Source organism: Gastrolobium bilobum, unplaced genomic scaffold, assembly GCF_033153095.1.
Source record: "Gastrolobium bilobum isolate Gb01-03AN ecotype WA unplaced genomic scaffold, APGP_CSIRO_Gbil_v1 utg3726, whole genome shotgun sequence".
Classification (NCBI taxonomy): Eukaryota; Viridiplantae; Streptophyta; class Magnoliopsida; order Fabales; family Fabaceae; genus Gastrolobium; species Gastrolobium bilobum.
Window position 1 is genome coordinate 46413 of NW_026895830.1, and position 19232 is coordinate 65644.

The 19232-nt window shown below is 34.6% G+C and overlaps 2 protein-coding genes across 2 annotated transcripts; both read right to left on the reverse strand.

Moving 5' to 3' along the window:
- Positions 1-5842: 5842 nt before the first annotated feature.
- On the reverse strand, positions 5843-6202 carry LOC133296242 (uncharacterized). Its single transcript, XM_061495188.1, has one exon. It carries the CDS (start codon positions 6200-6202, stop codon positions 5843-5845), a length of 360 nt encoding a protein of 119 aa, XP_061351172.1.
- Positions 6203-8194: 1992 nt separating this feature from the next.
- On the reverse strand, positions 8195-16853 carry LOC133296239 (uncharacterized). Its single transcript, XM_061495186.1, has 9 exons — positions 16579-16853; positions 16277-16470; positions 15786-15967; positions 15394-15678; positions 15255-15313; positions 15103-15139; positions 14913-14984; positions 8940-9264; positions 8195-8716 (listed from the first exon to the last, which is right to left on the reverse strand). The coding sequence occupies exons 1-9, from the start codon at positions 16688-16690 to the stop codon at positions 8372-8374; spliced, it is 1611 nt and encodes a 536-aa protein (XP_061351170.1). The 5' UTR covers positions 16691-16853; the 3' UTR covers positions 8195-8371.
- Between the last annotated feature and the right edge of the window lie 2379 nt (positions 16854-19232).

Sequence of the window (19232 nt, forward strand, 5' to 3'; positions counted from 1 at the left end):
AATCATTTGATTCTTGCATTTTCCTTTCTTTTCTTCCTTTTCTAGCATCCGCTATCCCATCATACAATTAGTAAAGAGAATGATAACTTGATAGGATAATAATTCAATTAATAAACAACACCTATTTTAATCTCAATTCGCTTCTCTACGACCTATCAATTTTTTAAAGCTAAACTTTTGGATAAATTGCACTTTCGATTTCTGTACTATGGTCCACAAGGAATTTTATTTCCCTAATTTTATTTTTAAAGTGCATAGAGTCACCCTGAATTTTATACCATTTGCAAATAGGCATCTTCAATTTTAATTTTGTTTCAATTATTCCCAAAACTCTACCTATCTTTTAAATAGATCCTTCTATTAACTTGGAACTAACTTTTAATGATGAATTAATCTTAATTTTAATCTTATTAAATCTAAACCAATGGTTTATATTTTTTACTTAAAAATCTTAAAATTTCTAAATTTTGTTGGCCTAGCAAAATAGAAAAAACAATCTCAAGTTTTGTATCCTACTAGTCCAGTCGAGCCGGATAGAACCACAAGTGCAGGGAAATTCTTCATACCAAATTTTTAATATGGTTGCATACCCATAACTCAAATTTGAAATCACTAGTTAAGTTAGAATAATCACTTGTCAGTTTATCGTCCTACTTGGTGATAATTCCCTAACACTTCTAAAATCACCCTATTTTAGCATCTATAACTTCAATTATAATCATATTTATAGAAAACTGATGACAAAAAGAATACTAACATGTTCAATAAGCATATTTGGGGAAGCACCGGAAAACATAGTGAAGAAAGACTGACTAAATAGTAAATCATTTCTATAGTTTAATGGGTTCATGCACAAGAAATTAGTATAAATATTTTCAGTGGGTATCATTGTTATAGCTCCATAGATTTTCAAAAGGCTAAGGCTAGTGTGGGTATTAGCTTAGTTGAGCCTAATGTTGCTTTGCCTGTATATCAAAAAAATGTTAGGAGGTGTTTTTTAATTTATGGATTCGTTTACAAATTGTTTTTACAAATTATATTATGTATTCCAGGAAGTACATAGTGTAACCTAATGTACTTCTGGGAATACATAGAGTAGTTTATAAGAGTTTGTGAACAAAAAAATTATAAATGTAACCCTCCCCTTAATTTTTATGTCTGTCATTATATATTTTTTGGGCATTGAAAATTTTTATATTTTGTATGACATTTTAGATATTCATGTACGATGTCTTTACACGGGGATTATATATTAGGGGGGCGTTTGGTAAAGAAGTAATATTTTTTTACCGGGTAAGCATAATAACTGGTAATGTTGTATGAAATCAAGTTTGATGGGAAAGGTTTAAAAAAGTTGTTTGGTAGACTGAAATATTACTGGGTAAATTAATTGAAGTTTACAAAGTCTATGTTTGATTGAAGTAAAATATTGATGGGATAATGAGCGTAAATTACGAAAAAGGGTTTTTTATTTTATTTTTGAATATTAAAAAAATGTAACCATTGATTAAAACATCGACAATAGTCGGGTTGTCCTGTTCAACCAACGTTAATGTTCTTGACTTTTGCACATGTTAATGTTCCTAACTTTTGCACACGCTTCTTTTCTTGCCCAGTTAGTATAGACTGCAATAAACACCTTTCGCATTAACCTTGTCAAAAACTTCCATAGCCAACAATCTAAGCGGACTACAATAAATCCCCTTCTTCGCCTCCTACTACTATTACTACATTTTAGAGAATCAACAATCTTTGAATTGCACTCATTACTACCTTGATCATTTGCAACAACCCCATTTTCAAATAAAGCATAAACATCATCACTAACCTTATTTCCAAGCTCAAAACCAACATTCTGACCGAAACCAGCGTCGAATTCACACTCCGGCTTCTTGTCGCTGTCACCCTTGTCGCCGGCGGTGGAAAACGGCCTCGTAGGGTGGATTCTGACGCTGGAAAGACTTCGACTTTGGGATAAGTTCGGGTGAAAACCCGGGTTCATGAAACGGGTCAAAAAGGGGCGAAGTGGGTCATGAAAAGTGTTGTGAAATTGGGAGGTTGAAGAAGTTTGAGAAGAACGGTTGAAGAGAAGAAGTTTGAGTCTTGAAAGGGTTCTCTTGCGAGTGCACAAGTTAAGGAGAGAAGAAGCATGGCCTCTAGCCATTGGAATGGAGCAACAAAGAAGAAAGAATCAAATTCTATTCTTGTCCACACATATGCTACAACTGAGAAGAGAGACTCCAATTTCAACAGTACAACGGGGATATTTTCGTCTCCATATCCGCGCCCAAATTTTCATTTCCCAGCTAATAGCGAAATACCACCCTCGTAATGGTTATTTACAACAGTAATTTATTTTAACATTTGCACATATTCAGCACGCCTAGGAAAACCATGTTGCCGTGAAAATTGTTAAACTCTTGTACCTAATGGGGTCTCATCGAAATACCATTTCAACTTGTCTGGGTAACCATTTGAAAAACATGTACCAAACACCCATGCAGGGGGAAATCCAGCATGTCTTATGACTCTAATCAATTTTCACTAATACCAATACTTGACAAGTGACAACAAACTCTGTCATACTGCCATAATGTCATTTGATTAATTTTCTTACTATATCAATTAGTCATTATTAAAAATTTGAACTTACACTTGTAATTAGTTTTTTTATTTACATCTTATCTCTTGATCCTCGTGAGTCATGATCATTACTTTCGCTTCTTCTAAACAAAAATACTCATGGAAAAAAGCAAAAAAAAAAACAAAACTAACGAAATTTAATTTTCAACAAAGGATAAAGCTATCGTGTTTAGCTTAGTGGGGGAATTGCTCATTTCGTAAAAACCTTTCCCACAATGAGCTGTATCCTCTCATTTTTGCTCTTGTATTAACTTCTTTCCCATGGATGGCAGACAAACACTATCTCTATAATCCCAAATTATTGCGGTGAATGGTGACTCTTATCTTGATCCTGTGCAGACATTACAATCAATTAGACACGTAAGCCTCCACTTGTGTTGTGGTCCTAGGTTGATATTCGTAAATGATATGCAATTCGACAATAACCTTGAAAGGTTATGTACATTATGAAATGGTCATGAAAACAAAGTGTGGCACATGCAACAGGTTTGGAACTTCATGGTCCAATTATTGGGGAGATTAGAACAGCCGGCTAGTGACTAGGAATGCATCTTTCCAATGTATATGTAGTGTTGTTCTGTTCACATCTCATTGGTTCCATCAATTTAATTATTTTAGTTATCTTACTGCGAATTTCCTCCACAAACTAGAAGCAAAGCTCTCTTCGCTTATTGAAAGGACAAAGATTAAATACCAAAATTGTTATGGATCGGCCATACTTAACTATGGACGTTTGGATTGACTTTTTTTTAAGCCAAAAATTGCTTTTTTTAGAGAAAAAAAATATTTTTACTATAAAGTCTATTTGGATGTCTGTCTTTTTTTTTTAAATAGCAGTCACAAAAACGATCAAAAATCCTTTTTTTTAAGTTAACAATTTTAACTTATAAAAAAAGCAGAAATCAAAAGTCAAATATTTTTTTCAAAATTTAAATATTTTTTAAATTTAAAAATCTAAATAACTTTAATTTTTATAAAAAATACTTCTAAAATAAGCATAAAGTATTTTTTTCATAAGTCCATCTTTATTTAAGAGTTTATCCCTTTAATTTTCTAAAGTGAGATTTTTATACTCTCCTAATTGATAATCTCTCGTCCCTACACTAACTCATCTCATTCCATATTCAAGAAACGTGTATGCTGCAAGCATACATTGGGTCCCACTAAACAAAGGCTCTCTCTTATAATTAGATATATAATTTTACGTGGAAGATTATATTTACAAACTCTTACAAACTACACTAAGTATGACCGGTCATACTTCAATCAAGAGTGCATGACCGGTCATACTTAGTATAATTTGTAAAAAAAATTTGTAAACGTATCATTTCTCTTATTTTACACCTATAAATACTCCTCTTTATCCATTGAAAGTGCATCTTTTTTTATTTGGAAACAATTGAAAAGACATTTTGAATCTATCATTTTATGAGCTTTTGCTCTACCAAAAATACAAAGCCACAATGCCCTTTACATCAACTCATCTCTCAGCCTTCGCATAAGACACTCATAAAACTTTGGTCGATACCACAGTTTGTAAGAGCACCGTTGCATTGAGATACTTCATCTTATCAAGGAAAATAAATCTAATCTCACCACCAAAACATATAAAAATAAAAAATAAAAACAATGTTTTCCATCATAAAAGGAGGGCACGTATTTTTCACACCCATGAGATTAATAAAATATAAAGTAAGGGTTCCTATGGCTGTCTCACAACCACGAAACTATAAACCTTATCAATAACACAATAATATATGCTCTTCTAAATGGTGGTCATGATAAACATCACGTGCTTATGCTAGAATGTTGAAATAGCATGAATAATTAAGTGCATTGAAAATTAAGATGTCGTTAGTTGAGTTGAAAATGGAGCAGGTACATTAGATTTGAAATATAGTTCTTTTAAAATATGCTAAACAAAAAACATAATACTTAGTATAAATTATTAGTGGTTTTGGTGCAAGTTGGCATATTAAGATATAAAACGAATACTATAATAAGTTTAACGTTATCCTAGATCTTATGTGAATTATTTATACATTCTCTATATATTATATGTGCTTGAAAAGGAATAAGAATGAAGACGCTTCCACATTGATATAATATAGCTATGTCACTGTCAATATATATGACCTTCATTTTGTCTTAAGGGAGGTAAATTAGGCAGCAAGATTTTTAACCAATAGTGTTAGTTGACCTGTCCAATTAAATACTAATAATGATGTGATCCACCACGACATTCCCAATATGAACCATTTTTATATAAATGTCATATATCTGCCAACTGTGATCATTGTTCTGTTTTGCTTTGTCTTTTTTTTTTTCCCCCTTTAACTGCAGTTATTCTTTTGTTGATTCAGCAGGGATCGTGGTAGTGCAAAAGTTTCATGTGAGGCCAACCTGAGAAGCAATTAAACAATTCGCCAACAGAATTGCAAAGTTTTTATGTCGAAGCGACAAAATGAAAGAAGCCCACATGGCTAGATCTTGGGTGCTTAGATATTTCAAGCTTAGGTTGTTGTAATAATATTGTAATGTGTTAAGAATAAGAGACAGAATGGCGAATGAATCAAAGTGCTTTCAATATTATGATAAATGAGACCTTGCCAGCCCCTTCTTTCTTCTTTTCTTCTTCTTTTTCCCCCCATTGTTATTTTTTAATCAAATATTTAATTTTTCCTTAATTGCATAAAGGAACTAATACTAAGTTGGTTTCTTTTGCAAGAGATATAAGCCAAGATCATGGACAAAAAGATATAAAGTTAGAAGCAGTCCATTTCATCCCAATAAATAGAGTAGGTATGGTTTTGTAGAACCCATCTATAACATTTTAAAAAATATTATAATAGCACTAATAATGAAAATAGAAAAATAAGATTTTATGTCCTTCAGAAATCACATTAAACTATGCATCATATATTGCAAAACAAATGAAACGAAAAATTAAAATGAAAAATATCATCAGAATCAAGGTATCCTCTAGCAAAATCTACATCCCAGTTTCTTCCAATAGATACTTGCAATCAAAACTGTGATTTCTTGCAACTTCCACTATAACACATTTTCAAAACTAGTATATACAGATATGATCACATACACTATTTCTTACCCAAGAAAAAGAAAAAGGCACAAGAGATTCCCTTAGGTACACATATAACTACAAACAGAAAAGAGACCAAAGAAAATTGATTTTTGATCAAGAAACAGCAACAGCATCTCTGTTACCATTCATCAAACAAAACCTACTAGGCTTTGGTTGGAAATTCTTCCTCCTATGAAGATCATGGCTAGAGGGTTTAATAACTTGCAAGAGGATTGCCTTCAAAGAATTAGCTTTGGCAGCCATTGGTAGCTCCCAATGATGAGTGTTGTTGGAGGGATATGTAGGCATGGATCTTGGCAGAGCTTTGTGGGGCTTCTTGTGCATGCTGCACCTGAAGGAGCCAGGGTGTGTGGTGGGTGAACACAAGCATGTACGTGATGCTGGTGGATGAGGGGGTGGTGGATTTGTGTGGGAATGGGACTTTGAATTTGAAGGAGCACTTCTTGAGGCCATGGAGTAGTTCATACCCCAAAAGGGATTGGAGTTTGAAGCGTATGATTCTCTTTATTTGAATGTTTTATTGGCTGAACTAATGGGAGGTTGTAGTTGAAGCCTTGAAGGCGATTTAATAGAATGGGATTTTGTTTATATTTGGTAAGTACATTGATGACCTTGTGTTTGAGTGGGAATTCCTAGTAAGCTAGCGGGTGGATTAAGTAATTTAGACTTTAGAGGAGATATTTGGCCTCAAATGCATTTACCAATTTGGCCTCGGGGGAACTATCTTCTAGAGGGCAAATGAGTATTTATCACAGTTCAAAATCTTATCTTTTCATATCAACAACACTATTTAGAGAAATATACTATAAAATTATTAACGTGGCTTTCACCTAACAGTTTAAACTGTTGAGTTTAAATTATTTTTTTATCTTATATCAGAGTTCATATGACTAAGTCTTCACGAGTTTGATTTTCACCCTTTATTTTATAATCAATAATTAAATATTGTTGAATTTCTCGACACAAGTAGATCGACTTGTGCATTGCTTTCACTTCAAATTCGATAGACTCTTATATAAGAAAATGTGTTAGAGGATTATAATATAAAAATATTAATATGACTTTCACCTAATAACTTCAATTTTTAGATTAAAATAATTTTTTACCGGAGCAAGCCAACATTGGATTGAATTATATTAAGACGTGGAACTGATGGTGGATAGAATCATAAAGCAAGATAATCTAGTGTGTATCCGTGGTCGAATGAAATACGCTTCTTGGGTCAAAAACAAGTGGATTGCTTGTCTTACTGATTTTTATGTTTTCCTTGTGCCCGAAGAGCGGGTTCAATAACAATTGATTCACGCAGCGCTTTTAAGAGGCCATCTTTGCCCTTCTTTTTATAATTGTTGCCTTGTTGGGCAACCTTTCAGTAAACGAAGCACTAGCATCCGTAAATTCTAAGATATGAAGGGGGTAAAGCATAAAGAACGTGAATGCTTTAAACGCTCAAGTCTGGGACACGACCACAACAAAAGTGAGCTTATCTAAGACAGAAACTTTACCGACCCCACCAAAAAAAAAAGGTATTTCACCAACAGAGAATCAAGTAATGAATGCATATGTATGTACCAAATCAAACAAACAAACAAGAACAATGAACGTATACGCGCGAAGTCCTTTAATTGATGGATGGATCAATAATAAATCTCACCTCTCATAACAAGCATATACCCCAAAATCACGGCCAATGTGGTCCTAAGAGTTGGTCAAATACCCTTCAGAAACTATAACATACAGTGTCCTCCCCAATAACACTTTCCACCTTTCATATCAAATGTAACCCAAAAAGAATAGCACAAGTATCATTCATTATACTTTTGGAAACTATGTCTGCATTCCCTAATTGGTAGAAAGGGAAGTCTTATTTTCTTTATTTGGGCCATAGTAGGCGGTGTCTAGGTGTCTTATGGTCCGTATCAAGAAACACAGGACCGGCCCACCTACGGATCCTTTGTTCTGTTTGTGTAAAATCTGGGCCCACGACTCATCCTCATATTAGAGGCTTGGCCTAGGGGGTTGTTTGTTATGAACATTAGGCAAAAACTTTTTCCGAGGTACAAGAAAATTGAAAATATTCTCGAAATTTTTTTTTTTTCGTCATTTCAGTTTTTTTTTCATAACATCAATATAATTAACCCAATATTTCTGAAAAAAAATTAGACCTACCAAATACATTTTCGTAACTTACCCGAAAAAAAATAATTTCTCACCATATTCTCAAAAATCTTTTTTTCTCGAAAAAAAAAAATATCTCCTACCAAACGCCCCAAAAGTGCAAAACTCAGAGAACATGCAAGCCAAATAGAATGGATGAACACCTTTAAGTCAAAGCGTAATTCCACAACTCTAGAAATATTTAATCGCAAGTAATGTGTATAATAAACATTACAAACAGGCATCAGAAGATTGACAAAATAACAAAATTCATATAAAAACATACCAATAATTTAGTAACCAAGTAAATTGTTGCTCCTTGAATAACTTTACACACATCTACTCAAAGTATTTGTAAGATAAATAACTCTACATCTCATATAAGATACCAACATCGAATACAATCTAACTCAAATGTACATGAGAATCATATTGTACCTAATTTTTGTTTAAGTCCAAACATATTTAACCGTCAAAGAACTGTTTAGTGTAAACCCGATGCCGCCTCTCTCTAGCATAGATGACCCAAAAGATCAAAGACAGCATGACAGATGCAGACACCAAAACTAATCCAACATAAATCCATTGACTATTTTTCCGAAGGCCAGGACAATATTTGTTGCTGATATCTGTGAATGTTGTTCGTACAAAAGTGCAGTCTTCTAAATCAACCAAGAATGGACCATAGTGATATAAGCCATAGGTTATATTCACTGCAGCTTCCATTTGGCCATAAATGGTGGGGGTCATCCGACCCGGCGTCTGACAAATGCCGGATGAAGACACCTCACAAGTATAATTTTTCCACACCTGCTTGAAACAAAAGCTGAATGTTACACACACATTTTATATCAGGATCATGCAGTTTGGAAAGAAATGCGTATCCAAATCCATTCACACATGCCACCAGATCAGAGACAAACCAAACAAGTTACAAAAAAAGGGGACTTAGCATGAAAATTTGAAAATGTATGGCTAGGCTTTCCTTTCCCGGATATAGATTTACTTTTCAAAATCTTAAATAGGCTCTTACCTCTGCAGCATTGTCCACTGGAACTTCCCCAGCTGCGCACTTCCGACTTGTGAGGTCAGGGTTAAACGGATTGCACAGAAGAGGCATGAGGGGGCCTGATTGATTGTAATACAAGGGTTTAACAGAAGGTGGGAAATTTCTGTTTGTGAGATTGGCAATGACGTTGTCAACTAATTTCACAAGTTGGTGTGTCACATCCCTGCTTCGTAACAAGGTTTCCTGGGCAGTTGCATTATCAACACATGGAAGAATTTCATCCAAAGCAGTATGTGCAGTAGGGTTCTGAACCCATTCATCCATGGCAACGCATGTGTCTGCAACAGCACTGGTAAAAATATGCAATAAAGTTAGTCTTTCATTACATACATGCAACATAAGTGACAATAGCAGCAATGAACTTCATCAAATGATATAGAGAAAGGTAATTAAAACAATTGTCTTCATGAGTATTTCATAAACTAGATCTATAAAGTACTGAAAAAAACTTAGCAAAGCATTCAAAGAAGTACCCAGTTTTTTCATGCTCTCAAGTAAGAATTCGTTTTATTTTAATGACTGAAAAATACAGCTTGAAATGACAAGACAAAAGTGCTGCATCATCTAAAAAAAAAAAACAATCCCATATATACACTGGAAACCAAATAACATGCGATGGAAAAAACAATGCTTTGCTTCTCATTGGAGCAGAAACACTATCATAAACTCAGATGCTGTTCCATTATTATGTTGACATATTTTACCAAAGAAGCAAAGAAAAAATAGTCTCTATAGAACAAATGAAGCTATTAACTGATGATTTCATAAGCAACAAAAGCCCTAATCCTCAAATTCTAACTATTTTCACTCTCAGTAAGTAAAAGGAGTAGGTCTAGAATATAATGATAATAAAGCCAGCAGACAGTTTAAACAACAAATCTAACAATATACTCCTTAATTTCCCACTTTGTTTCAGACATTTTGAAAATTTCAACAAGATCCTTTCAACTCAAATTTCAGTTATCATAACTGAAGCATGCAGTCTTCATAAATGATTAATTTCATTTTAATAATATCACCAATCATTATGCTCTATGTTGATTTCAAAATATGAATAAACTTCAAGATCTAGAGTTTCAATTCTTTCTTACTGCTTCAAACTTCCCGTTTCCTTCAAGAATAAAATGTTTTTCAAAACACATTATAAAGCAATCCATCTGAACATTCTGTTAAAGCATATATTAGTTGAGAAGATATAAATAATCTAAACCAAAAGTTCATGTTAAACCAATAGAGTTTACTAGTTTTTTTTATTTTTTTTTTTGAAAGTTTACTGGAGGTTCTTAGTATTGCAAAGCTTTTCAATTTTCATATATCTTGCAATGAATCCACTTCCTGATTAACAAACAAAACAAAGTAAAAGGAAAGGCCAGTGACGATTTCATCCATATATGATTATATATGATTAGGTGTTGTAAATATTATTATTATTTATTTATTTGTTATTTGTTGTATTGGACTTAGCCCATTAGGTCAAGTATTCTAGGTCTTGTATTCTCTATAAATAGAGAACCCTTTTGTACATATGATTTACAATTCCATAATATATTAGAATACCCTTTTTCAAGTTGGTATCAGAGCTCTCGATCTGAGGGTTCTGCTTCCGCGCCTATTTGCCTTTAGAGTAAAAAAACCCTGATCCCTTTGTCTCTTGCTGCCATCAGCCGCCACCGGAAAAAAAAATTTCGGGGACCTTTTGGACCAAGAGGACTACTGTTCACTGTTATTTTTTCTTCGATTACACCCTCCAACACCGATTACACAGCTCAAACACATCCAAACAGCCGTGAACACCGATTACACAGCCCAAACAGATCTGTCATCGCGTCTGGACCACCTTCCGGTGATTTTTCAACCGCGACCACCCACAGACAGGTGCGCGCTCGCCGGACGACCACCGTGCAAAAATTTCAGCCGGAGAGGACAGCCCACGCGCCGCCCAAGCTACAGCGCGTGAAGCCCACGCTCAGCCACCTCCACCGGCGCGTGACACCTTATTTTGGCCTCGGACCACCGCCATTCTTCTCGTCTCCTTGTTCTCTGTCTGGATCTGTGATTGTTTCACTGATCGGACTTCATTTGATAATCTGTTTGGTTGATTTTATCGCTGGTTGTTAACTTTTTATTGAAAAATGGCCGAGAATGACGGTTCTTTGATCTTATCTGGTAAGAGCACACGTTCTATATCTCTTCTTGCTTCTTGCACTGATTTTAAAACCTCATGGATTTTGGATTCTGGTGCAACTGATCATATGGCTTGTCGTACTGAGTTGTTTTGTTCTTATCATCCTATTGTTGGTAGTCATACTAGATCCCATAAATCAGTTATTGGTTCTGGTAACATTCAAATTCAACCTTCCTTGTTTCTTAAAAATGTTCTTTATGTTCCTCAGCTTTCTACTAATCTTATCTCCACTCAAAAACTTACAACTGATTTGAATTGTTCTATCACATTTTTTCCTTCTCATTGTGTTATTCACGATCTTACCACAAAGAAGACAATTGGAGTTGCTAATGAACAGGATGGGTTGTATCATCTCCTTCCAGACCATGCTAGCAGAATTTCATTATTAATGACACGTCATCCTTCTACTGCAGAGTCTTAATTGGCTCCATCACAAGCATCTGGGGCATCCACCATTTAGTCTTTTGAAGTCTATGTTCCCTTCTCTGTTTCTCAATAAGTCGGTTGAAACCTTTCATTGTGATGTTTGTGAATTTGCAAAACACCATCGAGTGTCATTTCCTTCTAGCACTATTAAAAGCAGGGAACCTTTTTCTCTTATCCATTCTGATGTTTGGGGCCCTTCTAAAGTGCACAGTGTTTTAGGTGCAAGGTGGTTTGTTTCTTTTATTGACGATTGTACTCGGGTAACATGGATATACTTGATGAAAGACAAGTCTGAAGTACCAGAGATATTTATTCGGTTTCATCACATGGTTGAGACTCAGTTTGGTAAGGGTATTAAAAGACTAAGATCTGATAATAGTACTGAGTACGTCAACCAACGCCTGTCACAATTCATTTCATACAGAGGTATGATTCATGAGCTCACATGTGTTGATACCCCTCAACAAAACAGGGTTGCTGAAAGAAAAAATCGTCACCTCCTTGAAGTTGCTAGAGCACTACTTTTCCAGACATCTGTTCCTAGTTCTTATTGGGGAGAAGCAGTGTTAGCTACAACTTTTTTGATCAACCGTTTACCTTCACGGGTCCTTAACAATATCAGTCCTATTCATTCCATGACTTCCTTCTTTCCTTCTGTTCCCATATTGCAGAGCCTTCCACCAAGAGTGTTTCGATGTGTTGCCTTTATCCATGTTCATAAACAACATCGGAGTAAGTTGAATCCTAGGGCTCTTAAGTGTGTCTTCCTTGGTTATACCCCTTATAAAAAAGGGTACAAGTGTTATCATCCACCAAGTCGGAAATTTTTTGTTTCTATGGATGTCACCTTTTAAGAATCTGAATCTTATTTCCTGGGTCTTCATCGTCAGGGGGAGAACAGTTCTTCAAAAGACTCGTCCCCTTCCTTCTTTGAGTCTGGATCAGTTTTCTCTCTTCCTAGTGTGTCTGCTCCTAGTGTGTCAGAACCTTCAAATACACCTGAGATACGAAAAATTTTGACACCTGAATTGGTATATCAGAGGAGGAAACAACCCATACTGTCTCACCAGCAACCTCAATCGTCTAAACCACTGGTAAGTCCTGAATCTCCTGTTTCTTCTGAGTCTCCTGTTTCTTCTGAATCTTCTGAATCTCCTGAATCTCCTGTTTCTGATTCTAATATTATTGCCTTTCATGATTTGTCTATTTCTTCTGATATCTCTAATGACTCACCCATTGCTTCTGCTTCTGATGACTTACCTATTGCCCTAAGAAAAGGAAAAAGAACTTGTTCCAAGAAATCTTGTTCCTCCTGTCCCTCTTGTACTCAATATCCTATCTCCCATTTTGTTTCCTCTACTAATCTTTCTGTGCAGTACAAAAGCTTTGTTTCAGCACTAGATTCTACTTCTATCCCAAAACCAGTACATGAACATGAAGCTTTGAAAGATGGGAATTGGGCTCAAGCCATGCAAGAGGAGATGAATGCGTTGGAGAAAAATAAAACATGGGAGGTTATTGATAGACCCAACGGAAAGAAAGCAGTAGGATGCAGATGGGTTTATGCCCTGAAATATAATTCTGATGGAACTCTTGAGAGATACAAGGCTCGATTAGTCGCCAAAGGTTACACTCAAACCTATGGCATTGATTATGAAGAAACCTTTGCTCCAGTTGCAAAGATGAATACGGTGAGAATCTTGTTATCCCTTGCTGCCCATTACAATTGGGATATAAATCAATTTGATGTGAAAAAATGTTTTCCTCAATGGTGAGTTAGAAGAAGAAGTCTACATGGAAATCCCGCCTGATTTTGATTCTGTGAAGGGGCAAAATAAAGTTTGTAGATTAAAAAAGGCCTTGTATGGAATGAAGTAGTCACCTCGTGCTTGGTTTGAAAGGTTTACTAAGGGTATGATAACCTTAGGATACAGACAGAGTCAAGGAGATCACACTCTTTTCTTCAAGCACTCCCAAAATGGGAAGCTTACTGTGCTCCTTGTGTATGTTGATGATATTATTATCACAGGTGATGATTTTGTGGAGAGACAGATCCTGCAAACACGGCTTGCCTCTGAGTTTGAAGTCAAAGACCTTGGGAAACTGAGATATTTCCTAGGGATAGAAGTAGCTCATTCAAGCAAAGGAATTTTTATCAGCCAGAGGAAATATGTTCTTGATCTTCTCAAAGAAGCAGGAAAGCTCGGGTGTAAACCCTCTAATACTCCTATTGAGCAGAATCACAAGATGGGCTATGCAGAAGAGAGTCCTCCAGTTGATAAAGGACAATATCATCGGCTAGTTGGGAAATTGATATATCTTGCTCATACTAGACCAGACCTAGCTTATGCTGTTAGTGTTGTCAGTCAGTTTATGCACGATCCAAAGGAAAAACACATGCAGGCAGTAGAGAGAATTCTTCAGTATCTTAAAGGTACTCCTGGTAAAGGATTGTTATTCCGACGTGATGGCAATCTATCTTTAGAAGTCTACACAGATGCTGATTATGCAGGATCCGTGACCAACCGTCGTTCTACCACTGGTTATTGCATGTTTCTTTGCGGTAACTTGGTGACATGGAGAAGTAAGAAACAAGATGTGGTTGCCAGATCAAGTGCAGAAGCTGAATTTTGAGCTATGGCTCAAGGCATTTGTGAGTTACTGCGGCTGAAAATTGTACTTGATGATCTCAAAATAAAATGTGAGGGACCTATGAAGCTGCTATGTGATAATAAGTCCGCTATTTGTATAGCTCATAATCCAGTTCAACATGATCGGACTAAACATATTGAGGTTGACCGCCATTTCATCAAAGAGAAACTTGATAGCGGGTTGATTACCACTCCATACATTCCCACTGGGCGTCTATTAGCTAATCTATTGACAAAGGGACTTCCTCCAGACAGATTTCAAGAACTTACTAGCAAGCTGGGAATGATAAATATCTATTCCTCAGCTTGAGGGGGGGTGTTGTAAATATTATTATTATTTATTTATTTGTTATCTGTTGCATTGGGCTTAGCCCATTAGGTCAAGTATTCTAGGTCTTGTATTCTCTATAAATAGAGAACCCTTTTGTACATATGATTTACAATTCTATAATATATTAGAATACCCTTTTTCAAGTTTAGGCTTAAAAATAAGTTACACCTCATGGTTGCACATTTTGTTTAATCATTCTTCATAAAGGTACCATAAAATGAGAGACCCCAGATTTGTCCCAAGGTGAAAAATAAAGAAACTCATAATACACAAGACAACAATACATCCACAACGGCACTAAGGTGAAAATCAAAAAAAAATTCTACAAGAAAACATGCACTTACTTATGAAGAAAAAGAAATACACCACAGAGTATAAATGTGCCCGCAACAAGAAACCATCCGACAATTACCAAGCTGCAGCCATTGGAAACACATCAGTTACTGAATGGACATTTTAATGGGACAAACCCATCAAGAATTAAACAGCAGAAGGAATAAAGAAACAGTAAATGGCTCAATTGATTTAACTCACAAGTATACAAGACCTTGCAGCCCAAATAACGAAAACACTGCAACAAGTTTTGACCACAAAACACAAGCAAAAATGAGACAATAACATCATAGGAAAACTTCAGCATATAAAAAGAAAATCCAAACAGGTATTAAAAGATATATGAAACATACAGAATCCGAGAAATGCAAGAAAGAGCATAACAGCAGCGATAACAACAAGAGCCAATCTCCTACAGTGCACAATAAACAATTGTTAGCAAAGAGACATTTAAAAAAAAAAAATCGAATCAAGAATTCAACTTGTACTTACATTCCATCTATGCCTTCTTTTATTTTCTCTGAATTATCAGCAGTCTTGCTGGAAAGCTCCACAGCAGACGAATTAATTTTCGTTTGAACATCATCTATTTGCTTCTGAACATCAGCAGGCAAGAAAACTGCATCAACTCCAATTTTCTTAGCTGCATCAAGATAATCTGACACGTTCCTGAGGTTTTCAGCAGTGAAGTCAGCCTGACTCACTACATATTCCAGTGTGTTTGTGGTGCTTCCATGAAACTTCCCCTGAGCAGTGTAAAGGACAATGCATCCAACTCTAACATAATCAAAAAGTATACATGTTTAGCAATCTAAAAAAGCCAATGAAAAACAAGCATAACACAACGGATGATTTATTTTTAAGAGAAAAAGTCAGAAAGATACATTGCTGCAAGGGTGAAGAGAATGAGGAAGATCAAGGACAAAGCATAGGCCAAACGTGAATAGCCATAAGGCTCTCTAGGACAACAGCAGTAACACAAGCAGATGAAGGATAAACAAATCCCAAAAATCACGAACCAGGCTGCAGCAACAACAAAGAAGGGAGCTGCAGTAAAAACAACTGACTGCACCAAGAGCCAACAAGTAGATGAAGTCAGCAAAACATTACTGTTTCCAAAGAATCTAAACAACAACACAACATCATCAACAACACAGAATTTCTGAGTCAGTGAAAAAATAAAATAAAAAATTAGAACCAAACTGCTAATAAAAGTTGGTCTAAAATCTGTATCCCAAAAAAAAAAAAAAAATTGGTCTAATATCCTATGACTTCATGTTTCATATGAGAAAAGTTTAAAAATAATAATAATAAAAAAAGGAGAAAATTTTTGAACAAGTTATCAGTGATTAGATAAAGTTAGATGGGAACTAACGGCAATGTAATGCTTATTGCTGATGTTCCAACCACCGGTGTAACGCTTAAAATTGTCAAGAGGGTCCTTTCTGGTTGTCCGATTCTGAGCCAATATCAGAGACGTGTTGGCTGTGTCATTTTCCGCCATGGATCTCCTTGTTTTCCATGGTAGCACCTTGCCATACTCACTCTCACCAACAACCTCAACGCCATCTGAGAAAGAAACCCAGAAAAGAAAAAACATAAAAACGGATACCCATTTGAAAAAAGATTAAAACTTTGAGAATGAGAGAAGGAAAGTGGACAACAGAAGAAGAAGACCTGGAATACGTAAGGAATGTAAATGAGAGGTTTTTGCAGGGGAGAAGAGAAAGAAAAGGGGGAGAGAGAAGAGAAGAACGAGGAGAGAGGGGTGTGGTGTGAGGCATGGCATAATGGGGTTGTTTTAGTTAAGAATGGGTTAAGGTTTTTTGATTTTGTTTGTGTTTTTTCTTGCGGTTTCCCCAGAGCTTCTGGTTTTGCAGAGAAACGCAGAGGAAGAGATTGGGTGGGAAGAAAATTGGTACTTTATTTTGGGGTATTATCTTTGGCATTTCACATCTTCACATTTTAGGAGGAAACACACAAAATTTGTAGGCCCTCTATATAACACCTGTCTGTGTTTTAAGTATGGGACTAAGATACCCTTGCATTTTATTCTTTTTTTCATTTCTGATTCAAATGACAACTTTGTCCTCATCTAATTATACAAAATGAATAATAATATATTAATATCCCTCGTGTTCTTCACTTTAAAATAAAATTATTCCATATTTTCATCCAAAAGGACTAAAATAAAATTATTCCCCGTGTTTGTTGTATGAATACAATTGAGTGAAGAGTGCTAGGGCATTAAATTGGAATTCGAAGTTAATTAAGTAGTTTTTAGGATTTTTTACGTTTTCTATCTTAACCAAACGCCCTTTTATTGATCGTCTCATTCTCACTCCTTTTATTACTATGTTTTACGCTTTCTTGGTAACTGAAAAAAGTTGTTCCGAGGAAAATGATGGTAAAATAAAGTCTAAGGTGGCGTTTAGTTGGGCATTTTTATGAAATTTTCCTGGGAATTTAACAAAAGGTTTCCAAGAAGCACATATTTGGTGAAGTTCCTTCGGACCAAAAAACTGACAATTAAAATGCATAGGTTTCTGAATTGGAAATGAAAAAGATGGCTTTCGGCACTGTTAGAAAACCATTTTGGTAGGTGGACTTTTGAAAAACCACGGATAAGTCACTGTTTGTTGAATTTCTTTGTATATTTTCCTGGTAAAATTTTATCCAACCAAACTACTTTTTTTTACATTTCCCTATCTATCTCACTTTCTTACCATTTCCCTATCAATTCTATTTCCCTAGTATTTGAAAAAAAATTCCTCAACCAAACGCCACCTAAAAACTTTTTAATGCCACTTGAATTAGAATTCAGACTATAAAATTAGGAAAAATATATTCAAGAAAACTAAAGTTTGCAAAATTGTTTTCAAAATAAAAAGGTTATAGAAATGGATGACTTAGAGCCTATTTGGAATTTTCTTTTAAGTTAAAAGTTATTTTTAAATTAAATATTTAAAAGAAATCTAAAAACTATTTGGTGATTATAACAAAAGTTATATATATAAAATCAAATTACACTGATGTAAATGTTGTATCTAATTTTAGTCGTTAATCTCATTTACATCTAACATTTCTAGTTTATTATGTTAGATGCAAGTGAAGTCAATAATCAGAATATAGTGTAAATTTTTTTATTCTTATACAGGTTGAAAGTTAATGTTGTCAAATATGTACTAGATTGTTTTAATTCAACAAACTATATAACAACAAAATTATCTATGATTCCTTTATTTCAGTTCAAGAATACAAAGTGTTTAATGTTAAATAAGAAACACATTGAATTTAAAGTAAATGACCCCAATTAGATACCTCATGGATAAGGCTTAAGAACATATGTGACGGGAATTTAAGTATGAGTGATAAAAGTCTCATATTAAAAAAGAATGAGATAAGTATAACACATATAAATAAAAGGACTCATAAACTCGATCAATTAAAATTTTAAATTAAATATAATATTGAACCCCTTATTGTGAGTATATTATTTAAACTCATTTGATATGTAAATGATAATTTTCCGCTCCCAACAAAACTATTGATGGTAATCTCCAATAAATTTAATTCGTGACATCCTTTTTCACCTGAACAAAACTTTGCATCAATGAAAAGTCCCTATCTCGGCATAGCAAATATTAGTTGGTGAAGTTAACCCTTTAGTTTGCCTTTCCGATGTTCCATGTGTGTTTTACAAATCTTGGTAGACATTTTTCTCTTACCATTAATTTTCCTGCAATATTGCCCTATAGATATAAGAGACTAATATAAGTTATTATTACCTAATAATTTAAGGTTTTTAGTTTAATTCATTATTTATATAATATCATAGCTTTAGTGATCATAAAGTTAGGAATTCGATCTTTACCTTTCTCTACTTTATAATAGAATTAAATAAGTATAATATAAACAAAAAATAGATTATTACAAAGTTCACACTTTAAGTCCGTAGGACTCTTGTACAAGGAAATATGTTAGAAAATAATATACATTATTAAAAAAACTCATCACCCAATAACTTAAACTTTTTGATTAAATTAATTTAGGATTTTATAAGAGTTATGTTGTAGGAAAAGTGATTGTGTAATGTTATAGAGATTCGTTTTGCGTGCCGTAATTTTTTTTCTTTTTTTTCAAAAAATGTAAGCCCCACAAAATATTGTGCGTGTAAGAAAATTTGTTGTGTCATGTTAAATAACAAATACAAACTCCATTAATTTATTACCATAGATCCAATTGTTTTATTTCTTAAATTAAAAATGCGGCAAGTTTATTAAAATTACAACAAATTGTGGATGGATGACAGCGTATTGAACTGATTTACT